The sequence below is a fragment of the Arachis duranensis genome, chromosome 5 (genome assembly GCF_000817695.3).
Source record: "Arachis duranensis cultivar V14167 chromosome 5, aradu.V14167.gnm2.J7QH, whole genome shotgun sequence".
NCBI classification, from domain to species: Eukaryota; Viridiplantae; Streptophyta; class Magnoliopsida; order Fabales; family Fabaceae; genus Arachis; species Arachis duranensis.
In genome coordinates this window covers 106,901,533-106,926,874 of record NC_029776.3, presented here as the reverse complement: position 1 = coordinate 106,926,874, position 25,342 = coordinate 106,901,533, and the positions used below count along the sequence as shown (strand labels likewise).

At 33.7% G+C, this 25,342-nt stretch overlaps 5 protein-coding genes across 9 annotated transcripts; 2 read left to right on the top strand and 3 right to left on the bottom strand.

Annotated features, from left to right (window-relative positions):
- Positions 1 to 1,822: 1,822 nt before the first annotated feature.
- LOC107491478 (uncharacterized) lies at positions 1,823 to 3,058 on the top strand. The gene has a single exon (XM_016112316.3). It carries the CDS (start codon positions 2,256 to 2,258, stop codon positions 2,769 to 2,771), a length of 516 nt encoding a protein of 171 aa, XP_015967802.1. The 5' UTR covers positions 1,823 to 2,255; the 3' UTR covers positions 2,772 to 3,058.
- A 485-nt stretch (positions 3,059 to 3,543) lies between these two features.
- LOC107491547 (isoliquiritigenin 2'-O-methyltransferase-like) lies at positions 3,544 to 5,542 on the bottom strand. Its single transcript, XM_016112405.3, has 4 exons — positions 4,710 to 5,542; positions 4,159 to 4,472; positions 4,013 to 4,077; positions 3,544 to 3,927 (listed from the first exon to the last, which is right to left on the bottom strand). The coding sequence occupies exons 1-4, from the start codon at positions 5,120 to 5,122 to the stop codon at positions 3,631 to 3,633; spliced, it is 1,089 nt and encodes a 362-aa protein (XP_015967891.1). The 5' UTR covers positions 5,123 to 5,542; the 3' UTR covers positions 3,544 to 3,630.
- Positions 5,543 to 6,337: 795 nt separating this feature from the next.
- LOC107491548 (50S ribosomal protein L27, chloroplastic) lies at positions 6,338 to 7,693 on the bottom strand. Its single transcript, XM_016112406.3, has 3 exons — positions 7,276 to 7,693; positions 6,757 to 6,858; positions 6,338 to 6,661 (listed from the first exon to the last, which is right to left on the bottom strand). The coding sequence occupies exons 1-3, from the start codon at positions 7,558 to 7,560 to the stop codon at positions 6,482 to 6,484; spliced, it is 567 nt and encodes a 188-aa protein (XP_015967892.1). The 5' UTR covers positions 7,561 to 7,693; the 3' UTR covers positions 6,338 to 6,481.
- A 7,647-nt stretch (positions 7,694 to 15,340) lies between these two features.
- Positions 15,341 to 20,644, top strand: LOC107491549 (glutathione reductase, cytosolic). Of its 3 annotated transcripts, none has more exons than XM_052262364.1 (17): positions 15,341 to 15,514; positions 15,666 to 15,801; positions 16,237 to 16,301; positions 16,566 to 16,635; positions 16,766 to 16,837; positions 16,990 to 17,193; positions 17,316 to 17,389; positions 17,463 to 17,546; positions 17,819 to 17,906; positions 17,987 to 18,068; positions 18,398 to 18,471; positions 19,000 to 19,107; positions 19,243 to 19,307; positions 19,451 to 19,564; positions 19,779 to 19,878; positions 20,027 to 20,080; positions 20,347 to 20,644. In XM_052262364.1, the coding sequence occupies exons 2-17, from the start codon at positions 15,670 to 15,672 to the stop codon at positions 20,437 to 20,439; spliced, it is 1,479 nt and encodes a 492-aa protein (XP_052118324.1). In that variant the 5' UTR covers positions 15,341 to 15,514; positions 15,666 to 15,669; the 3' UTR covers positions 20,440 to 20,644. The 3 variants fall into 3 exon arrangements, with proteins under 3 accessions (XP_052118324.1, XP_020999315.1, XP_015967894.1); XM_021143656.2 differs by having other exon boundaries at positions 15,342 to 15,514; positions 15,656 to 15,801; XM_016112408.3 differs by having other exon boundaries at positions 15,342 to 15,514; positions 15,634 to 15,801.
- Positions 20,645 to 21,624: 980 nt separating this feature from the next.
- Positions 21,625 to 24,799, bottom strand: LOC107491550 (putative FBD-associated F-box protein At5g56820). Of its 3 annotated transcripts, none has more exons than XM_052261374.1 (5): positions 24,332 to 24,799; positions 24,139 to 24,196; positions 22,424 to 23,370; positions 22,149 to 22,298; positions 21,625 to 22,057 (listed from the first exon to the last, which is right to left on the bottom strand). In XM_052261374.1, the coding sequence occupies exons 3-5, from the start codon at positions 23,336 to 23,338 to the stop codon at positions 21,758 to 21,760; spliced, it is 1,365 nt and encodes a 454-aa protein (XP_052117334.1). In that variant the 5' UTR covers positions 23,339 to 23,370; positions 24,139 to 24,196; positions 24,332 to 24,799; the 3' UTR covers positions 21,625 to 21,757. The 3 variants fall into 3 exon arrangements, with proteins under 3 accessions (XP_052117334.1, XP_015967898.1, XP_015967896.1); XM_016112412.3 differs by having other exon boundaries at positions 24,139 to 24,192; XM_016112410.3 differs by lacking the exon at positions 24,139 to 24,196.
- Between the last annotated feature and the right edge of the window lie 543 nt (positions 24,800 to 25,342).

Genomic DNA, 25,342 nt, shown 5'->3' with positions numbered 1-25,342 from the left:
CTAACGTAGTCCAAATGCAGTAACGATACTCTTCAGGTGACGATGAACCTCTTTTAGGGTATCATTGAAAGTGAAACATCAGTTTTCTATTGTGTAATGTAAATGAGACACTGAATACTTTTCGCAGGAATGAAAACGAAGCGTTAACGACTTCAAGGGTAAAAGTGTCTGAAAAAATTCGTTAATTGAGGGGAGGATGATTTTAAAATGTTTGTAAAAGTTGAGAATAATTTTAATAATAAAAAAATGTTGGGGATAAATTTGATTTTTATCCCAAACTTTAGGGACGAAAAAAGTATTTAACCCATTTAATAACTCTACACAATTAAAATTTGAAAAGAAGGTAAATGTTTGATAACTTAACCAATATTTATTAGATTATTAGTAACATATTTCTCATCCTTTACTACATTTTGAACTCACATATATAAAATAATTTCCGATTAGATCGACATTTAAATAATTTCTCATGTGTCTTTTGATAAATAAATTAATTTGATATTTCTTTTAAGATATCCAAAAGGGAAAAAGCATACAAAATAAAAGTTATCATGATCTATGATATATAGTTTCATAATCTTAGTTTTAATTACTTTGAATTTTATAAGTTAATACAATATTCAATTCAATTATTATATTTAATTAAAAAAATTCAATAAAAATTTTCTAGTATAAAACAAATTATCAATCAATTCTCTAATTTCATTTTCTCGTTTCAAAAAGCCATACTAGAAAATATATTCTATGAATGCCCTATCCAATAATCTGAAGATAATGATCTTCAGAGTATTTAACTCATAAATTTTATTTTATTTTATTTTATTTTTTCCAAAAGCTATTTGAAGATTTTGAGGAAAAAAAAGGGGAGAGGTTAAAGGAGGATTGTTCTAATAGGTGCAGCCCATTTTATTAAGTGCAATTGCAATTTTTTTTTTATCAATCTTGAACAAATATCACTAGTTTAATTAGCTCCATATGTATATCTGTTAGTAAAAAACTAAAAATTGAATTGAAATAGAGAATTTATTTGTAAGTATATATTAACAAGGTGGATAATAGAATAGAAAGTAAATCAAGAAAGATAATACATCGAGAGTCTAATTTAACAAATTTTTTTTTTAATAGAGCTTTAAGTACTTGAAAATGACAAGGAGAACTAAATTAAGCCTGAAGCAATTTACCAACAAATTGACTCATCAACATTTATAGGGTCATATGAAAATAAGAACAGTTAATTTACACATTTATTCTTTCATTCATATTATTCATCAAGACTCTAAAAAAAGAAAACGTTATAAAGAGAAAAACACATGGTGGGATTAATTAAGGCACCCACAAGAGTGCCACTTGAGGATGTCAAGTAAATAATGCACAATATTAGTTTTTTGGTTGAAAAATTAAGTTTATTTATGTCAATTTATATAGTCTAATTAACAGCAGTTCAGCACTCAACAAGTTCCAATAACACAAATAAAAGAGTATAAATGAGGTGCACCATTTAACTGTATTTTTGTTGTCCCTAACAAATAATAAATATAATGCAAAAGAAAATTGCAAACTCTTCATAATAACGTCCATAATTGTATATCACCATCGAAATTATAAAGAGACAACTAAGACAAGTGTCCATTGTGGAGCCCCAATACTAAGACAAGCTATATAGAGATTGAACCAATATCCCTTTCATGGCTCCAATAGTCAACACCAATATTTGGAAAAATTACTACCTTAATGAATGACTTCTCCCCTACCAATCCGGCGATAATGAGCATAATAATCCCCCTTTGGCTGCTCTTAAAAGAATACGATTCTTATGTACATAAATCTTAAACACCATACTATTGTTCTCATACATTGTTATTAAGGTACCCTTTTGCATAAATATGGGAAAAATACATCTTTTATTGATTCTTACTTCACTTTCTTTTATAGATATATTGTGTATCAATTATTGTTTTCAACAAATTTAAGCAAAGGAAATGAGTGGTTGCCTTTTGTTATGTTTAGACATCTATGGCCCTGGCCTACTTATGAGTGGCCATAAACTTGCTTGAAAGACTTGTGTAATGAGATAGTTAGTAAACAAGATCATAGAGAGAGAAAGCACACATATCATTCTTGCTTTGGTTTTTGCAGCAGTTGAACTAAAAGTCTAAAACCCCTCCCTAAACAACTTCAAGGTCCACCTTCACAAACCTAATCAAAATCCATTCATAATTTCTTTTCAATCTTTTAGAGTTCTGATTATCCAAGCCATGGATACAGATGAATTCAGTTTCCCTAGAATCAGTGATACTCATGCACATGCCATTGATTCACCTCCTTTGTGGAATCTATCACCAGCAGCATCTCCTAATCCATACCAAAGAAACAAAGGAGAAGAAGATTGTGATTTCTTTGGAGCAAAACTGATATCTCAGGTTCAGAGGAAGAGCTTCTCATCAGTTGAGACCAGAATTCAACAACGAACTTTGTTGGATGATGATGAGGAAGAAGAGAAAATGGACTTGTTGTGGGAGGATTTCAATGAGGAGTTGATGTGCTCTTCAACAACAGGTTCTTCTGCTACATCTTCTTCAAGAGAAGTTGATGAATTCAGATGTGCTACTCCAGCTTCATCAAGATTTGCCAATAATAATAATAATAATGGTGCACTAGTTCCAGCAACTAAGAATATCAATAGGCCTAGCATGGTGGTGATTGTGAAGGTCTTGAAGAAGCTCTTCTCTGTTAACAACTATCAAAAGCAACCAAGAAGGAGAGTAAGATAATGATCCTTTTCCTGTGGTGATTTATGTCAATCAGGTATAAAATTAGAAAGCCTTTTATTAGTCTATGGTGAGGGGCTTAATCCTTATCACTGGAGAGCTATGCCTCATCAAATGCAATGTAGATATAAATTATAGAGAGAAATTTTCTTTCATTCATTGTTACATGTCACATATGTTCCTATTGGTTCTGTTCTAATCTTTTTTAGCCAAGCCAATTAGATGAAGTTTTAGGCTTTTAAAGTGGCACTATAATCTTCTTGTTTTGGTAGAGGAAGGAAAATAAGCACAATAATCTAATTTCCATTATTCATTTTTTGTTTATTATTATGATAAATCCTTTTTCCCCCTATCATTCCTTGCATTATTGTATGAACATGATAGCTGGAAACAGGACACTTTACCTGCCTATTGGACCAAGCTTGTCCATGGGCTCTACATTTTGTTTTAATCCTATTTTGTATAGTATATGTATAGAAAGGGGTGATGATGTGAGCAGAATTTGATATTAAAAGTAGATAGCTGTAAAATAAAGCAAACAATGTTCTTAATCTGTGTAGGTTTCTTATACAGATAGAAGGAGTGAGACATTGTTATAGCCTGAAGAAATGTAATTAATAATATCAAAAGCAGCAGGGTTAGGTTTCTGTTTCAACAATATCAAAAGTTTAAAATGGTGATGCCTAACACATGCTCTCATATGTAAGGGTTGGAATAGGTCCAAAAGCAAAAAGGAATGTTACATAACAAATATTTATTTATAAAATATAGATGAGGAGAAAGTTATAAGTAAACAAAAGGAGTCACACTATATATATCACGTTCTAAATGAGAAATAGAACATGTATTTGATCCTTGTATTTTATTTATAAAATTCTATGACTCCGAAAACAGAAAGAGTACGGCAAACAACTTGGTAAGTGGTGAATCCAGTGTCTTTGCATAGCTTCCCAAATTCTTTCTCTGTTCTCTCCTTGCCTCCAGCATGAAGCAACATTGAATTGTCAACAACAGAGACAAGCTTAGAGGCATTGCTTGAATCTGGTTCTTCAGGCATAATCATCTCAAAGATAATCACTTTCCCATTCTCTTCAAGTGCTTTATAACAGTTTTTCAGCACTGTTACACACTTCTCATCTGACCAATTATGACAAACAGCCTGCCACAATTTTATCATTAATCATTGTAAAATGATAGTTGAAATATAGTCAAACAAATTAAAATAAAGCTTTTATTTAAACTACCTTAATCATGATGGCATCCCCCTTTGGAATAGTTTCATGCATGTTTCCTCCAACGTGCACAATACCTTGAGACATAAAAGGAAAGGTTATATGTGCTTAATTGAGATCCATGCTAAGAAGGAAGAGTATACTAATGAATAATATACCTGGATAGGGTGGGGCATGTTGAATGACTTGAGGCAAATCAAAGTTAATACCCTTAATATTAGGGTACTTGGAGAGGATCATTTTGAGGCAGTGTCCAGTACCTCCTCCAACATCAACCAGCGTTGACACTCCTTCAAATCCATCATATGCTTCCAAGTATTTCTTCATATGTGTGGCAGACATTCCTGCCATTGCTTTGTTGAAAGTGTCACTCAGTTCTGCATCCTTCACCATGTACTCCCACACTGACATCCCATTAACCTTCTTGAAAACCTCTATTCCTCCATCAACAATTGCATCCTTAATGTTTACCCTAATTAATTAAAATTCAATAATATATTAGTGCAGCTCAATCAGATTAATTAATTAAAGAGAAATAATAGGGGCATCAGAATTTATTGCTTCTGGCCATTACTTAGCTATCAACTCAATTTCGTTAGTCTAATTCTTTTAGTCTAATAATCCAACAACATATTTTATCCCATACTCTTAAAAAACAATAAGTTCTAACGGCCCTCTAGCATTTCTCTTAATTAAATTACTCACTCACCAAACCCTTGTTAGAGCTGGGTGGCAGTTGAGATTTGAGAAAAAAGCTAGATTATGACTCTGATTTTTGAGAAAATATTTAGCAGCATGTGAGAGACTATAAAGCCTCTCAACCTTGTCGCCGTCGACGACGACGGCACTCGAATTGAGAAGTGAGAAACTGGCAAGCACACGAAGCATTCTGTCCAGCCTGTTGTGGAGTTGAGGGTGCTGTGAAGGAAGCTTTGAAGCGATTTCGGAAACCGATGAGTATGCACCGTTGGGGGCTAACTCAGACAATATCTCAAACAGGTTGAGTTCAACAGCAGCATTCAATATGAAAGGGAACACTTGAAAAGTTGACAACAACAACGCATACATGCATGCATCGTCGTCATCATATTCTTCTTCCTTTCTTGCTGATGAACTCATCATTTGGTTTCCTTGCTTTAATCACTTTTCTTCAGGCAAGACACTGCATCTGTGTGTTTGTGAACATTTCTTTTGTATATTTCTCATTTTACAAGATAAAAATATCTCTTATATATATTATATAAAAAGAAGAAATACGTGTGCATATTAAATTCTGCAAATAAAGGCACATTCATTGTTAGTCTATTTTTCATTCTTAAAACATGAATTTCTTCATGGGATTAGTTTAGTTAATGCTGCTACGTTTGAAGACGTACGAAAAGCCGAAAAGGGATCAGTTGACGCAGCAATTTTTGTCATATGCAGGATTTTGTTACAGTCTTACGTATAGGTTCCAAGAATTTTTCCTTCCTATATGTTGATCTTTTAGTTTTGTTATATTTCTCCACTCATGTTTCTAGATGGTTGCTAAAGGTGCAGCTTTAATTTCGTCTTTATTGATTTAATGATAAATCAGTATGTATTTTTCTAAACAATATAATAATGTTTCGCCAACTACTCAATCAAAAAACTACTAGATATGTATGAGGAGAAAGAGAGAAAGAGAGAGACGTGTATTTGTATTTTGTAATGAAAAAAAATATGATCTGTGGGTAATTTTATGGAACTAATTCAATTTTTATGTGTATCGAGTTAGTTTAAATATTTTGAGGTTAAAATGTAAACATTTAAATTTATTTTATAATAAAAAATAATAACTTATTCTAAAAATTTGGAATTGGAAAAAAGGTTAGTTTCTTCCGTTTGCAACTTGCTCAAATCATTAAAATATAATCTGTCCAGAGTCCACAACTCCACCTAAGGGGTGTCTTTTCTTCCTTTTTTTTTTACTTTTTTTGGCACATGTCATGTTCAAAATTGCTAAACATCTTACTTCTTTAAATGATTTAGAATTAAACATAAAAAATAATATAATACATGAGTATTTATAATTCTTTTAGCAATATGTGAAGTTCATTGGCTAAATAATGCGTGACTTGAATTTTTTAAATAATGTGTCGCAAAATAATAAAAAATTATAAATGTTCTATAAGCTTAACTTTTGTGCATATTTCATTATAAGTTTATATATATTTCATAATATATGTATATAGCTTTTCACGATGCAAAGTTCCGGCGAAAAAAATGAAAAGACAGGAAGGGGGAATGATCCAGTGATATCAGTGTATATCAATCTAGCTTAGCTTGTGAAGGTGGGGAAGTGTGAGAACTGAGAACTCATCATCAAACAGAAAATTATTGAACAAAAGGAAATGTCAAGAATACCACACACAATCATATTTAGTTTTCTATTTCAAAATTCAAAACAAAACTTATACAATGCTATAAAGGAATCAAGATACAGGAGGAATTTTACACGTATCAGCACACTGGATTAGTGATGGCAACATCAGGAACAGAAGCTAGCACCAGTTGGGGTTGAAGTACTGCTCCTGCTTCTCTAGCCTTTCTGCGTTCGCGCCTCATCCTGAAATACTCCCTCTTCCTTGCTCTATAGCTGTTGGGGTTCTCAGGTTGCACTTCTCGTGGGTAAACACTCACCTGAAGTAGAAGAAATCATAATAATTAAGCTTCAATTTGTACTCTCTCTAATTTTTCTAAGTAACATAATCAAGGTGTAAAAAGCTTCAGTTAACCTTTTTCCTGTCAGGCCCAAATTTCTCAAATTTCACAACTCCATCAATCAAGGAAAAGATGGTATAGTCTTTGCCAAGCCCCACATTCTTTCCTGCATGAAACTAAAAGTATTGTCCAAAACAAAATCAATACTTAGGTGACCCTGTATGGTCTTTTTTTTTTCTTCTTCAAAGTTATGGGATGCTACACATTTTATATTACTTGTAAATTTCTAAATGCCAAAAACATGGTAATGGTCAAATTTTTATATATAATCAAGCTTCGAAGTTTAAGGAAGCATGCTTTTGCAGTGATAAGCAAGCTATAGTACTACCTATTCACTTATCATCTGCTTAACACCATTGAAACTTGAAAGGTTCTGTATAAAATACAAATGTTTATGTAAGGAAGAAAGCAAACATAGCAAAAAAATGAAACATAATAAACACTATTAACTCCTCAGTGAGCTTAGGCAATAGAACAAACAGATAGAGTGCATATTAAAAAAAACAGAGAATTAAAATTGGAATGAATAGTACCTTGGTACCACGTTGGCGAACGATGATGGAACCGGGTTTGGCGACTTGATCACCGTAGATCTTGACGCCGAGGCGCTGGCCGGGGGAATCACGGCCGTTCTTGGTGCTGCCAGCTCCCTTCTTGTGGGCGTTCTGGATGGTGAGAGGGACAGGAGGCCGAATCTGAATGTGTGTGCGAGGGAGAGATACAAAGGAGGGAAGCGGCGAAGCAGAAGCATAGGAAGAGGAAGACGACGACAGAGAAAGGCCTTTGAATGCTGTTGCAAGGTTGAAACTCACCGCCATGGTTCAGCCACAGGTTCTCTTCTTTGTTCTCACCACACTATACTATTACCTCACAATTCAAGACCAGAAGAAGAAGAAGAAGAAGAAGATAAGGAAAAGTTAAAATTACATCAAAGTCCATTCATTTTTGCTAAAATGACCAAAAAAATTGCAAATAAAACTTTAATCAAACTTAAATATTCATAGATTTTTAACTATCAAGAAATATATAAGTATTTTAGTTAAAGCATATAATTTTCTAAATTATGTATTTTTCAAAATATATAAGTAATATAAGTAATATGTATTTTTCATAGATTTTTCCTTTATATTTTATGATCAAATATTTTTTTAAAATATTAGAGCAGCAGGAGGTATAATTCCCAAAATTAGCCCGATGAACATATATTTACACGGTTGTATGGCACAATAAAGTTGACAAATATTACTGACAAAATATCATTGATAAATTGATAAAATATCACTGATAGATTAATAAAGGGTTAACTATTAAAAATGTTGCTGAATTATTTAAATATTGACAAAAGTATACTCGAATTTTATTATTGATAAAAATATTTTTAAATAATTTAAAAACATAACAATAATACCCAATAATAAATATAGAATAAATGTCTAAAATGGTTCTTAAATTTTAAATCGGTATTTAATTTAGTCCTTAATTTTTAAAAGTGACCAACTAAATCCTTTAAATTCAAAAACGTGCATCTCCGTTCGTCCCTCACAGAAGCGTCGTCTAGACGTTGCTGATGTGAAACGTTATCTGCCATGTGGGCATTCCATTAAACGACGTCGTTGAATGAAAGGATGCTCTAAGTGTGTAAAACGACTTCGTTTCAAATAACATCTTCTCTCTTTTTTCGTAAGAGGCATGCTACACATACAATTCTTCTTGGCTTACAAGTCTTACGAGTCCAATAAAACACACGTATTACACTTAATTAACGCATTACACACTTTCACATCAAGAGTAAATAAAACGCACGTTATTCAACAACTTCCTGTTTCCAAAGCGCGCTACTCACCATGCATTATGAACGACTCTTCTTCTTCTTCCTCCATGAAAACAATTTTCTTGCCAAATTTAAAGATAATGGACTTCAGAAATACACCCAAACGATTACAGAAATACACTCCAACAATTACAGAAATACACCCAAAATATTACAGAAATACACCTAAACGATTACAGGAATTCACCCAGACGATTATAGAATACACCCAAAGGATTACAGAAATACACCCAAAAGATTACAAAAATACACCCAAAGAATTTAAGAAATACACCCAAAATTCGTTGAAGTACATCTTATGCATATTTCAGAACTCTTTCTCTTTCTCCTCCTCATCTTTTGCTGCTTCTTCTTCTTCAAAAACGATTTCAGAGCTTGATGTCAAAAAAATGGAAATCGAGAATAACGAAAAAAGAAAACAGAGAGAAAAGCACGTAAATAAAGAAGAAGAACAGAAAGAGGAAGAAGAACGTGCAGCAAGAAGAAGAAGAAGGAGAAAGAGAATGCAAGAAACGAAAAAAAAGAAGAAGAAGAGGAAGAGGAAGAAGAACGTGCAAGAAGAAGAAGAACGAGAAAGAGAAAGCAAGAAACGAAAGAAAAGAAGAAGAAGAAGAGAAAGAGGAAGAAGAACGCGCAGCAAGAAGAAGAAGAAGGAGAAAGAGAAGGCAAGAAACGAAAGAAAATAAGAAGAAGAAGAGGAAGAGGAAGAAGAAGAGGAAGAGGAAGAAGAAGAAGAATGTAGACCTTGCATCACGTTTTTGGGATTTATTCGTTAATTAACTTGTAAAGCATATAAGCCATAATGACTTGTATGCAGAGCTTTTCTCTTTTCATAAACTATTCTTGTTGGTCCCCCTTCCACTTCAACGTTTCCCACCAAAACTTCAGAAAAGCTTTCTCTTCTTCTTTGTCCATTCATTCTCACATACTTCCCACTCACATTTGCTCGCCGAGGATCATCCTAAGAATCTGTTCTCTCCGGTCAGTGAAGGAGTTATCGACGAAGCATCACCTTCGTACACTACCGACAGTGAGAGGTAACAGTTCATATTGATCATTCTCTTCCATTTTTTGTATTTCATTGAGCGTTCTTGATACTTATGTGTGAATGTGTTGTTGTATACGTAAGAGATTGGTTTAAAATGTTGTGGTTGTTAATGGCGCAAATGTTAGGGTTTAGGGTTTCTAATATTAAATTTGTAACCACATAAATCATAATCTGGTTTAAGTTATAGTCAATAGAAAGAAAATATATGCGTTCTTATTACAAATATAGTGTTGATTTCTAGTTCTTTGCAATATGATTGTTTTGCGACAAAATGATTAATGCTGTCTGTTTTGTGCATTATGATGTAAATGATGTACTTGTTAAGAAGGTTAGGAAGCTCCCAACATTTAGGCACTGTGAGGTTTTTAATTACTTTAAAGCAAAAACTGGAATACAATTGGCTAGGACCACAATTTACAAGAGCTTTGGGTGATGCAAGGAAAATAGTGAGGGATGATGAAGCTGCAGAATATGCTAAACTCAGAGATTATGCAGAGGAGCTATTGAGATCTAATCTGGGTTCAACTGTCAAGTTAGGTGTTAGCCCGATGCCTAACGGAGAAGGTGTATTTGAAATGTTTTATGTTTGTTTGCATGGATGCAAGAAAGATTTTGTGGGTGGCTGTAGACCCTTGATAGAACTTGATGGGACTTTTTTGAAGATCTATTATGGAGGTTGACTGATGTGCGCCATGGGTCAGGACGCGAATAATCATGTGTACCCAATTGCATGGGCAATTGTTCATGTTGAGAACAAAGACAACTGAAAATAGTTCTTGGAGTTCTTGCATGAAGACATTGGAGATCAGACAGAGCATGGTTGGTGCTTCATCTCTGATATGCAGAAGATAACCTATATGCTTCAATTAGAGGCACGTTATATGATTTTGAGGACCATTTTAAATTAATGAACACAATTCGAAGGACTATTTTATATTAATAATTGATTCCAAACAAAGTAATTCATTTTAATTTCAATTTGTTTCAAATAGCATTCTACTAGCCTTGCTGGATTTGTATAGTATAGAAACTTGGTTAAAAACTTGATTAGCCTTGTTGGACTTTTTATGCAATCAACTTCATTTAGTATACTATTGTTATTCCAATTGCAGAATTTAGGAATCCTTAAGCGCATAAGTTTAAATTATACCCTGTTTTTCAATTTATTATTATATAACTGGTAAAACTCAAGAGTCTATTATTTGTTCAGGTTTTTAAGTGACTATTTTGTTATCTTGTAGGGTCTAATCCCAGCATTATGTGAGGTTATGCCAGGTGCGCATCACCGCTTCTGTGCGTGGCACCTTTGGCAAAACTTTCAGAAATAATGAAAGGACTCACACTTAAAGAGTTTGCTTTGGAAGTGTGTTAGAGCAATGACTGTCCAGGAATTCAACGGGTATATGCAGTCTATACAGAGGGTGAATGAGAAGGCGTGGGCATATTTAGACAATTTTTCTAAGCAGGCATGGACCAGGACTCACTACAAGGACTTTCCAAAGGTTGACAATGTGTGTAACAACATGTGTGAGGTGTTCAACGCTGCCACCAAACCATATAGATGCAAGCCCGTCTTGACTCTACTGGAGGAGGTTAGGAGGTATGCCTTGACTAGTATGGCAAGGAACAAACTGAAACTCTCTAGCCATGTGGGATACTTACCTTCAATTCAACAAAGTAGACTTGCGAAGGAAAGGCATTACAGCAGGTATCATACACCAATGTGGTCTAGAGATGCGGCTGAAATCATGTTTGAAGTGCATGGTGAACCACATAATGTGGTGGTTGATTTGGGAAACCAAACATGTAGCTGCAGGTCTTGGCAGTTATCCGGTAAGTAATATTTGATTTTATTTTATTTTTTTGTGTAATTGCACGGTAATATACCTATCAACACACCTAGTTACTCAATTTTATTATTTGCTAGGGTTACCTTGTCATCATGCAATAGCTGCAATTTCAGTCATGAATGGTAGACCTGAGAATTATGTCCATGCATGACTAACAATAGACTCATACAACAAGACTTATGAGTACCATATTAACCGGTAAGAGGCCAACAGTTGTGGAAAACCTCACAATACCTCCATTGCTTACCACCTGTAAAGAGCAAGCTCCGTGGCAGGCCATCACATTATGCAAGAAAAAAAGATGCACATGAGGCACCTGTTTGGGGGAGCCAAGAGCGCACTACAACAAAATTGAAGCAAAAATATGACAAATTCACCTGTAGGACATGTGGAGATGTTGGTCACACAACAAAGAGTTGTAAAATAGCAAAAAAATCAAAGGCTGATGAGTTAGCAGCTGCTGCAAAGGCTGCTGAAGATGTTGCACATGAGGGTGACGCTAGTGCTAAAGATAAGGAATGTGAGGTTGTTAGTGCAGAATGTGAGGTTGGTGATGAAGGAGGACAAACTGAAACTCAAACAGAAGTTGCTGCTGAAGGGGGTCTAGAAGATGAACAAGAACCTACAACTCAGGTAATAATAGTATTAAAAACATTAATCAAAATTAGAGTTTGAGTTAATCAATCTGGAAACAAACAAATTTATTTTCTTGTTAACTTGAGAAGATATGTTTTTGGTCAGCTAATATGATTCTTGACAGTATCATCATTCATATAATGACACTTTTTTATTGTTGTTATTGCTATCATAGGCTATAAAGACTACAAAGATTGCCAAGAAAGGGATTATGAGAACTAAAAATGAGAGACGCATAGACAAACTCTCTGTCAAGAGGACAACTTCATCCACTGGTGCTACTGTTGCGGCTGCTCCACATCCAATTGAGATTTCAAGAGAGACTATTCAGGGAGCTAGTGCAGCAACCTCTAAAAAATTGGCCTCCTTCTTGAAATTTGTTCCAACTCCAGGATTCAACCCACTAAGAAAAAAATGTCTAACTAGCACAAAGTGTAATGGCTTTTTGAGTTCATGTTGTTATAGTTAAATGCTATAGTTAAACAATGTGTATTTTTGTAATGTAACCTTTGAAACCTGTATGCATGGCCTTTGAATGTTGTTACTTATTATGGCCTATGATGTTTTGGGTTGTGATAGTATGTTATGCACAATGTGTTTTAGCACAAACAACACTTGTTTCATGTTCCGGAAATAGTTATGTTATGTTAAATTAATGAAGTTTTTGGTTTAGTTCATATTTTGATTTATCTCTTTTTAGTTTAATTGAACACAATTTTAGCAGAACAAGTGCAGCATCAAGACTTGAACTCATGTAAAATTAGTGTTTCATTTCATTCCATTTTCATCAAGACATTACATACCACTTAAGATATTTAAAATTTTATAATATAATCATCATTTGTTGAATATAAACCCCAACAAGCTAACACCTAAACACACACTAGAAGTAACTACAAAAGCCAGCAGTACCATTGTCATCATTTTCACCGTCTTAACATCACTCTCCAAGTTTGTCATCCTCCAATTTAACTCATGCAAAACTTCTTGTAGAATGGGTGTTGTACAAACTGGTTCTTCACATCCATCAGTCCAGTGAAAAAAATTACAATGGATTTCATACTGCAAAGTAAAAAATGCAGGTGAATCCAAACTCAAAGTGAAACCATCTTAATATTTTCTTCACGGCCATAACTTTACCTCAAAGTTCAGACAACCATAAAATGGTCTACCAGGATCTTCTGCCATCGTTGAGTACTTCATCACCGTTCGAAGCCCGCAATTACAGAAAACGGCGTTCTTACCTCCCCTATTGCGCATTCCTTTGTTGCCACAAGGTCTGCCTGCAGAATTGTTCCTACTTGAGCTACTTTGGCTTCTCTCGCTATCACCCATCATCACTCACGCAGACGAGAAATCAATTTGGGTATTGGGGCAAAGAAGAGAGGTCGAAGAAGAGAATGAGAGTCGAAGAAGAGAAGGACACAACATACAGTTCGAAGAAGAGAAGACAATTAGGGTTTTCTAATTGAAATGGACCAATTTGGGTAATATTAGACAATTCCAGATACCAATTTGAATCAAATTCAACCTTGGTACACATCAGCATACAACTGGAATACCCACATGGCAGTTAACGTTCCACATCAGCAATATCTAGACGGTGCTTCTGCAAGGGATGAACGGAGACGCATGCTTTTTTAATTTAAGGGATTTAGTTGGTCATTTTTAAAAATCAAGGACTAAATTGAATACCGATTTGAAATTTAGGGACCATTTTGAGCATTTACTCAATAAATATATGTTTTCAAAAAATATTTTAGTGGTTGAATTTTGATGTAATTTTTTACAATTATGATTATAAAAATAAGGTATTATTATACATAAAAATTGATAATTTTTTGTTAAGTATATATTTTTTTATATTTTTTTTGTTAACAACCAATAATACTTTTAAAAAATTACAAAATAATATATACTTAATAAAAAATTACCAAATTTTAAGAATAATAATATCTCATTTTTTTAATCATACTTACAAAAAATTGTATTAAAATTCAATTTCTAATGTTTTTTTTGAGAAATACATTTTAATGTTAGTTTTTTTGCAAGATTATCTAACATTAAATATGTATTTCTCAAAAAATACATTAAAGATTGAATTTGATACAATTTTTTACAAACATGATTAAAAAAATGAGATATTATTATCTTTAAAATTTGGTGATTTTTTAGTATATATTTTTTTTGTTAGCAACTAACAATACTTTTAAAAATCACAAAAAATATATACGTAGAAAAAAATGACCAAATTTTAAGAATAATAATATCTTATTTTTTTAATTATACTTGTAAAAAATCACATCAAAATTTGAAAATATATATTTACTGTTGGGTATTGTTATTGTGTTTTTAAATTTTTTAAAGATATTTTTGTCGATAGTAAAATTTGGATGCATTTTTGTTCATATTTAAATAATTTGAGAGCATTTTAGTAGTTTACCATTAATAAAATATCACTCATAAATTATATTTTTTGAATTTTTTTTTACAAAACATCATTGATGAATTATATGTTTTCACATACATGTAAAACACACACATTAATTAAAAAATAATTGTGAAAAACACTAAATAACCTCCAATAAAAAAATTAAATAAATAGTGTCACTCCAAAATCCTTAAATAATGTACCTTACTTATTAAGGACCTGAAGCCAAATTTGGTAGACCTATTTTTCGAGAAATTTTATGATTCATATACTCATATTCTCTCATTTTCTTTGTTATCAATTTATTATTCATTATTTCATCTTTTTGAATTATACACGAAATTTAGATGATCTGAATTACTTGAATATCACATTTTATTTAATTTATTAATAATTATCTTAAGAATAAAAAAATAATTGTTAAACCTTTTAACACATCTAATATATTAAAATGTATTAGAATTAAAAAAATAAATTTTTAATAAAATATTTTCTATTACTTTCTTAACTAGTTGTTAGTCAAACCTTTTAATTTAAGAATTTGACTAAAGACTAAAGAGTACGTTAAATCATATATTCTATTTTTTATTTTTGTAATGCATAACCTATAAAAAAGTCAATGATTTATAGTTCAAATGATATAATCTTTCTAAATTTAAGTCTCCTATTTTTGATAAAAAAATCTATAAAAAAGTAATATTTATTTTATATTTTCTATAAAATAAAAAATGGTTCTAGTAAGTAGTAAGAAACAAGGATGAATGGGTGCACCTTTACAATTAATACAGCATCTGCATCTTGTAATCAATCATATCATATGATTTGTTTTCTCTCTCTTCTCTTTTTATGTCGCGGTTCCACTCATCACTCTCACAGCATACCTAACCCAATCACTCACTCTCTCCGTACACACACCTCAGTCGGCGTTTTACTTCCCATCTCTATCTCCGATCTACGTCACACACAGTTCCGAGATGTATGCAGTTCTTCCATTTCACTTCACTTCACTTTTAAAAAATAGTATATACTTTTTTTTTTCAAAAAGAATATTTGAGTTTGTTACTTTAAGTCGCAACGACGATGTTGGTGATGCAGATTGATTAATTGATTTATATAGCTATGGCCAGAAAGATGCTGATCGATGGTGAACCAGCTGCTGCATTGGAAGAAGAGGCGACTGATTTTGACTTCGACTTGTTCGTTATTGGAGCTGGTAGTGGTGGCGTTCGTGCCTCTAGATTCTCCGCCAACTTCGGAGCTAAAGTAACTAATCTCTCATCTTATTTTATTTGATTTACTTTGCGGATTATTATTATTATCAAGTTTATATTGATTCATATTATGTATATAGAGCAGAAGAGACTCCGTTATTCATTAAGTAAAGCTTCAAGTTTTTGTAAACTTTGATGGTGGTTGGTTTAGAAACACTTAGATTACACTTCATACATAGGTTGTTTCGCACATTTTTAATGTGTATGTGGTATTCCAAAATGTATTCTATACATAGGCTTATTTGGTCCACTGATTTTTACAAAAAAAAAAAAAACAATTAGAGTTGCTCTCGAATTGGTTACTAATACATAACTTTCAGATAATATTGTGATTATCATTTCTTTCATGTTACTTTTTGAACTTTCTGAGTCCACTTGTGGTTTATTTGTTCTCTCCTTATCACATTCTGAAACTTGTTCTCATTAGGTTGGGATTTGCGAGCTTCCGTATCATCCAATTAGCTCAGAAACGATTGGAGGTGTTGGTGGAACGTAAGTTGATTGAAACTTGTACATTTTGGACTATTATTGAATGGAATTAGATAATGGCTGCTTCATTACAGTTCCCACGTAACATTAGTTCTGAAATCAGAAGCTATCTGCTATCATGTTTATGGGCCTTAGTCTGCAGATAGAATAAATTTCCTGTCCTGTTTTTCATCCTCATCGTCCCAGGCTCCCGCCCTGTTTCCCAACAGCCTATCTCTTCAACTACCAAGTATTTCACGAAAATGATTATGGACTTTAATTTTGAAGGTGTGTGATTCGTGGTTGTGTTCCCAAAAAGATTCTGGTCTATGGAGCATCTTTTGGAGGGGATCTTGAGGTAAGGATTTGATCTTTAATTCAATTCAGTACTATATTTAACACACACCGAAGTTGGTTCATATTGATTTTTGTGTCATGATTTGTATTTCTCACGTTGATGATTAAACAAACTCTTTTGTGTCTGATAGGATGCCAGGAATTATGGGTGGGAATTGAGCGAGAAGATTGACTTCAACTGGAAGAAGCTCTTACAAAAGAAGGTATTCAAGATTCTTATATTTATTTTAGAAATAATATTTGTTTGTTTAATAGTGTAAAGAATTACTATTTTCTTGCATCAAGAAGTTCATTAGTATCACCAAAAAAGAAGATAGTTATTTGTCTTTTGCATTCATGTTTTGTCAAATTGCAGACAGATGAAATCAATAGGTTAAATGGAATATACAAGCGATTGTTATCCAATGCTGGGGTTAAATTATTTGAAGGTGAGGGAAAGGTAGTGGGCCCACATGAAGTTGAGGTGACACAAGTGGATGGCACTAAATTGTCTTATTCGGCAAAACACATACTGATTGCTACTGGTGGTAGGGCCCATCTTCCGGATATTCCAGGAAAGGTAAATTTACTTATTTTGAATCAATATTGTAAACTGATGTTAATGGTGTGATTGCTACAGCCTTTACTTGGTTATGAGTATGATTATGTGATATATCATTGTGTTTTTTGTTTGGGATGCAGGAGTTGGGCATAACATCTGATGAAGCATTAAGTTTAGAGGAATTGCCTAAACGTGTCGTGATTCTTGGAGGAGGGTGTGTTTCTATCTTCTTATATTAGTTTGATTATTTACTATTTCATGGTAATTAACTAATATCCTGTTTACAGCTATATAGCAGTTGAGTTTGCTTCTATATGGCAAGGGATGGGTTCCACAGTCAATCTTGTTTTCAGAAAGGAACTTCCATTGAGGTTTGCCTTTGGCATCCATATTTCATATTTATTTATACATTTATTACTTTGATAGTGTTTTGATTATTGAGAGTTTGAGACAAATAAAATTGCTATTCTATTTGAGGTCATATGTTTACTCATGAATGTGAGAAATCCTTAAGGCAGGGTAATAATAGATATTTCACTGGACCACATGTAGTTAACAGGTTGCATTTGTTTTCTTGTTTGTATTATTTTTTACATTTATACTCTTTGTACATTCATACCTGCTGACTAATATTTTGCTGCAGAGGTTTTGATGATGAAATGAGAGCTGTGGTTGCGAGGAATCTTGAGGGAAGGGGAATTAATTTACATCCAAGGACAAACTTGACACAGGTATTTTCATTTCTTTAAAATGTATCAGTTCATTTTCATTTCTTTTCCGCATAGCTAATGCAATAAATTTTATCTTCTAGTTGATTAAAACAGAAGATGGCATTAAAGCTGTTACAGATCATGGTGAGGAGCTGATGGCTGATGTTGTGCTATTTGCCACTGGTAAGCATACAAAGTGTTAGGTATTAGTAATACAACTTCAGGTCTATAGTGTAGTTTAATAGTGGCTTTAAAGTTTAAGCAATCTGCAATAATATCTGTAAGTTTGAACCTTTAAATGGAGTTTTTTCATTTAGTCATCCTGATGAGTTCATTCTTGATGTGTGATAACCTGATCAATTTTAATGGTTGTCGACTTTTAATCTTTAGAGCAGAGCACTCATTTTAATGGTTCAAGTTTGCAGAGAAGTCATGAATAATGCAGAATCTCATGGAATGTTGGCTTTACTCTACTAATTTTAATATTATTAAGTGTTCTTTGCTGGATGCAGGTAGAGTCCCCAATACTAAGAGGTTAAATTTAGAAGCTGTAGGTGTCGAGCTTGACAGCAATGGAGCAATAAAGGTCTACAACTCCTATGTTAAAATTATTTTCTTGTTTCTGCAATATTGGGCAAAGTCTACCAAGATTGAGTTGTTCTCATTTTGTGACCTTGATGAGACATCAAGCTCTTGTGACTGTTTTATACTAAATCACGGTCTTTATAATATGTTTCATAGATTATAGATACCACATGTGACTATTTCTACTAGGTTTATCAAGCTACACATTCCATAATTTGGTTGTCATGTGCATTGAATCCCTACTATTATAGGAGCTCCAAAGGAATTATTAATTATATACTGGAATTACTATGTTTAAATCATGCACGTCCCAAGTAGAAACATTCTTTCGTTTATGTTCCTTTAAGAAGGTAAAGGTAAGTATTGCCTTTTGGCGAGATCTTTGTTTTGTGGAGCAAATTGATTGTAGTTTCAAACACTATGAGATGCTTTTTTGTCAATGGCTTCTTGTTGAATTGGAGAATTAATAAGAGCTGGAGAATAATTTGACACTCAATAGTTCTAAATATTCTGTTTTTATTGTATTTAGGTAAATGAATATTCACGCACAAACATACCAAGCATATGGGCTGTCGGTGATGTAACAGACCGAATGAATCTCACTCCAGTGGCTTTGATGGAAGGAACATGTTTTGCAGTAAGTTTTCCTACGTATAGATATAGTGGATCAGTTTACCTGTTTCTCTTTTTGTTTGGGAGGTTTTGGACTGTTGGTGATGCATTTCTGTTACAAGGATAACACACTTTGTTTGCTTAATCTGGTTATGTTCAGAAAACAGTATTTGGTGCGCAAGAAAGTAAGCCAGACTATAGTAACATCCCCTATGCTGTGTTCAGGTATAGCTTCTTTTGCATAATCTTGTCAACTATTAGTCATTTTGGATTTTTAACTGATTCCAGAACGAGCCCTTCTGTTCTCTATATGGTACCTTCTGCTTGTTCGTTGGATTAACACATTCTCATTCTTTTTTGTTTTGCAGCATTCCACCACTTTCTGTAGTTGGCCTCAGTGAGGAGCAGGCAATAGAGCAAGCAAATGGTGATGTGCTAGTTTTCACATCAACCTTCAATCCCATGAAAAATACCATCTCAGGGTATGTGTAATTTATTTCATATTTTACCTGTTGCACATTTACCATATTATGATTGTATTTTATTTGGTATTTGTGAGGAAGAATAATCAGGAATTATGTTGATCTTGTGAAATCTCCTAGCTTCTATAGTCCACAGCTGGGGTCCCCAGTAGTTATATTTGTTCCATCTCTCCTCTATGAACAATTTTGTTAATTCATAATATTTCTGAAACAGGCGACAAGAGAAAACTGTTATGAAGCTTGTTGTTGATGCCGAGACAGACAAAGTTCTCGGAGCATCCATGTGTGGGCCTGATGCGCCAGAAATTATGCAGGTATGCTAATGGATTCGCACCATTAGCTTTGGAATGCATTTAGTGTTTTTTGTGGTCCTATGCATTGTGATTGTGATAATGATGGGGGGCATACTTCAACTATAAGTTACTGCTTTTAATTCATGATCTTGATATTGGTTGAGAATAGGGTATTGCTGTTGCATTGAAGTGTGGAGCTACCAAGGCACAGTTTGACAGCACGGTAAAGTTCATTGCTTTCATGATTATTTTTGTTGTTGTTGTTAATATTATTATTCTTATTATTCGGTAATGCTAGGGAGAAAAAAAAGGGCAGAATTTAACAATTAATGAATGTTAAAAATAAGGCAAGCTTTGGCTATTTTTGGCTAATTTATTTTGGTCACCAAACATTTCCGATTCTTATTATTCACTGTTTTATTTTCATGTCATGCTAATAAATATTGTAATATAATCGCTGATGGGAACACAATGTTCCATTCTCTATAGGTCGGCATACATCCATCTTCTGCAGAAGAATTTGTAACCATGCGTTCAGTTACAAGGACTGTTGCTGCTGCAAAGCCCAGGACAAGTTTGTAAGTTTTAATGGAAAAGATACTATTTGTTGGATGGTAGTGTAGAACTGCACATCACTGATAGAAGTTAGAACATCAGCTTCCATTTCCCATTCAATTATTTTTCCCCTTCGGCAATTTTCATTTTGCTCAAATAATACTGAAAAAAGCTGTTTAATTAGTCATCAAGGAGTTCAAGAAATGACTAATCTGTATGATTCACTTTCCAAGACTAACCCCCGTCATATATTTTTGATATATTTTAATTTTATAGTTGGAGGAGTTCAAAACCTATTACAATAATGATGAGTTTACAATGACTAGTCAAGTTGTCAATTAGTATACCATGTTATACATTTCTATCATTATTTGAACGTCATCGTCTAGGAATTAATTAAAACAATTTTAAAACGCCAAGTATAAAATGGAAACTCGTTAAACCTCACCGTACCGCATGTTATTATCCATTTGGTTTGAACTTGAGTTATTTCGGTCCTCCGGAACATTTTTTTGTAAATAACCTAAAGCTACCACGAAATTGCTTTCAATGTCTCAGAGACAAGTTTCAGAGCTAATTGTATGATTCATTAAAAATCGGGGAATATACTCCACACTAACTAATTGAGAATACTGTTTAGGCCCACAAACGATTCATGTACACAAATACACAATGTACAAATTACTCAACCTATTATAGAGTGTGTTTGAAAAACGCCTTAGGAAGAGAAAAAGCAAGTTTATATTTTTTGAAAGCTTCAATTTTTGGTTTGTTAAATTTTTTATTCATAAATGCCAAAGTGATTTTGCATTTAAAATCACATTTACAAGAAGCAATAATTTTGAACTTTTGCATTTTACCAACGGGCTTTTAACCATTAATATTTAATCTTTATTTATATTTTACCAACTTTATCCTTTATACATGTTATTGTATTATTTATAAAATTCTTATTATTTCTATTTATATGAATTCTCTTTTTCTATTATTTATTATTTTTATTTTTTGTTAATTATTTGTTTGACATTATACATTTTTATAATTGTGATTTTTTTGTATTATTTTATTATTATCTTTTTATAATATAATTTATTGATCCTATTAGGTAAAGTAAATTAAACAAAAAATTAATCGTAAATAATAATAATAAAAAAATTATAATATACTAAAAAAGAGTACTAAAAGTACTAAAAATATACTATATAAAAAATATCATCAAAATTTTTTTGATTTATTTCAATGTTGTGCAACTTTAATAATATAAAACTCTAAGACTCCAACATGATATTTTGTCAACAGTTTTGATCAACGAACAACAGAGGATAAGGATAGAGATAGTGTGAGTTCATACCATGTTAAATGGGATTTTAAAGAAATTTAACTGACATATTGTAGAGCCCCTCGGTAGAGCAGATAAACCCTTGACAATATTGTCCTTTGTCTCTAGGTCTAAATTGGATTTAAGTTGAATTGTCACTGTCTCCAAAACAAGTCCTTCTTGTAAAAGATATGCAACAAATTCACGCTCATCTGCAGCGTCTTGATATTCTATAAACTCAAAATTCTTGAGATGTGATGTCACACAACTGGGAACCATGGTTGGTGGTGTTGGTCCATTATAGTCCATGGGGAGGTGATAGAGTTTCTGATAACAAAAAACAGCACTTCTCATTAGACTCGGGCAAACAACAAAAAGTAAATAGAGACACTAGATTTAACTTGAAATGCATTCATACCTCCCAATTATAAATTACGAGAGCTTCAAGTACATGACAGCTGTGAAGGAAGTTTAGCAGGAAGTTTGTGTTGAAAAATTGAAAATCAAGCTCTAGATAGAGCAAATAGTGAAATTCTGGAAACTTGAAAGCTGGAGCACCAAATAAGCACTGTGTAGAAGATAACTAGATATTAAATATAATTCCTAATTCAAAATTATAGTTATAAATTGAAATTATCGAGTTATATCAAACATTAAGCTTGAGGAATCATGGGAATATAATAAGCATGTTACCATAGTTGTGTAACGTTTCAATGTCAACAACTCTGTTTCACGAAGTGCCTGGAGAAGCATGGGCACCCAACAGACATGTTCAAAAAATGCACCGTTAATATTAACACGTGACTCACATTCCTGAATATCAACATGTGCCTCCACCATGTTGGGAAAATGGCTAACCGACATGTGTAGCTCAGAAAACACCGACGTCATTATTTTCAGATGGAGGTATTCAAGAGATGGTGTGTCTATCACACGATGGCTGATCTCATGACACAAGGTAGAGTAATCTTCAAAGGTTAAACTCTTCAATGTGTGAGGCATCTGAATTGTAGGTATATAAACATAACCTTCTGGGCAGACTGAGCTCATGTGCTGTAGAATGAGCTCAAGATTTTCAAGAACAGGGCAGCCAGAAAAAAACTTGTTGTCCACTTCGTCAATTTGCAACTCTAGGTTCTTGAGGGATGGCAGATATACATCTGGAAACTCCGGACCATAATTCAATGAAATATCATGTTTCAAGACAAGGGACGTAAGTGATGTACAAGTGAATATGGCTTTAGGCAAGTTCATTCTAAACATTACGTTTACTTTAAGGCTGAGATGTAGTTCCTGAAGACAGGGGCCAATGACGGCATTAAGCGATGTTGAGATGGGATCCACCGTAAAACTTTTGCAAGTGAGGCGGAGCTTTTTGATGGGGTACAAATCTGCATTGCGCTGAGCTAGAATAGCATTGACAAAAGAATCTAAGCTGGGATCCCCAGAGGAACAAAAGGGTTCTTCACGTATGTCAAGGACTTGGACATCCTTCCAAACATGGCGCCACCTGCGAGAGAGGCTGCTGGTGGATACAGCTTGTTTTGTTGGGAGGTATGAGAGAATGTCGCAAAGGATAGAGTTCGGTAAGTTACTGATCCTATCCATGTTGATGGATTCGCCTTTTGTCAATTTTGTATCTGGAGAATGGGTTACAATTTAGGGAAAACGAAGGAATCAATTTAACTCTTAGTTGGTTCCACTTAAAAGGACTAAGATTCTAACCAGTGTAGTGCACAAACACAAAAGTTAAAGCACTTACAAGACAGTGGTTATATGCACAAACATTTAATCAATAATCAGTAAATCAAAATAATAAAATCACAACACAAAACAGTAGCACAGCAAGTTCAGAGCAAATCAATAATCAAATAATCTTTCAACAAAAATTAAAAACACAAGAAATATCTAAAAATAAAAAGCCAATATGAAAGTTTGTCATCAATCATCAAAATTTGCAAAAACTCAATCTAAGCATAATTAAATCATAAACCAATGAATCATTAAGAGTTTAAGAGAGTCACAAACTCACAATATAAGCATAATTAAATCATAAAACAGTAAAAAACAAAACAGCAGCAGCACATCACTACCCAAAAAAACCAAAGAAAACCACAAAACAGTAAACACAAGGCAGCACATCAACAGTAGCAGCAGCACATCACTATCAGAAAAATTCACAAAATAGTAAACAAAAACAAATTCATCACCAACAGGCAGCAACACGTCACAACCCAAAAAAGTCACAAAACAGAAAACACAAAACAGCAGCAGAGAGCTAATCAATAATCATTAATCAGATAATCATTCAATAAAAACACAAAATGTTCAATAATCATTCAATGATTTCTGAACAAAGCATAAAAAATTAAAAAAGATGAAGAACGAGTTAGCTCTGAGTCAATGACCTTCGATCGCAGTGGAGGACGGACGGCGACAAGACGGCGGAAGTTCAAGGTCGTCTTCCTTATTCAACAAAGTTCACAGTTCAGTTCAGTAACTTTAGTTCACAGTTCACAGAAAAATCAAAAATCACAAATCACAGTTCACATCTCACATAATTTCGAAAAATTATTCAATTATAGTTAAAGAAAAAATTACCTAGAAGCTAGAAGAAGCCTTCAACAGAGCCCGCAAGAGAGAGACACGGAGACAAGGCGCACCTTCGAACGGGCTTCGAACAGGACAGTGGCTGCGGTGGAACAGAGATAGCACCGGCGGCGGCGTGGCTGCACGACGGAGGCTTCCACGTTCGCACGGTGGCTGCGCGATGGAAGGGAAGGAAGGTTGCGATGGAAACTGGCGCCGGCGGTGGCTGCGATTTCGACGGCTGAAAAGAAAGCTGGCTGAAAGGAACTTGCGACGGTGAGTGACTTCCACGGACCTTGCGATGGCGGCGGTGGCAGGACGGAGGTTGCGCCGGAAGCTCGAGGTGGAGACTGGGAAGTGGGAACTGAGAGCGAGAGGTGAGAGTGGAGGGCTGGAGGGGAGGCTCGAGAGTGGGTCTCTGCTGTCTGCGGGTGTCTGGGTTTAGAGGATTCAATTTTGGTTCCAAGTCAAAATGCAGGATTTTTAGGCAGTGGATCTTCTCTGGTGGAAAAAAATATTGGATAGTGTTTAGTGTTTGATCTCACTATTTATTATTTTCTCTCTTATTTATTTTTATCCCACTTATAAAATTAAAGGTGATAAATCACACTTTATTTTTTTCAATAAAAAAAAAAAAGAATAGGATCCATTTCCGTATTTTTAGGGCTTAATTTTAAAAACTGTCCGAGTCACGGTTCAGTTCGATTAATCGATTTTTTGTCGGTTCGATAGTCTAATTCCGATTTTTGAATTTGACGATTTTACTTTTTGTTTGAATCGTGTTTGCTAGGGTTAGAAGTGAGTCAAGCCAACTCGAGCTCGACTCGTTAATAGCTTGATAAGCTGAACTCGTGAGTTGGGGAGCCGAGCTTGAATTTAGAATTGAACTCATAAATTAAATGAGTCGAGTTTGAGTTTGAATGAGCTCAGCTCATTATCTCGTGAGCTGACTCGATTATACATATAATATTAAAAGTATAGATTAGATGTATATAAGATATGCATATTAATAATTTAATATAT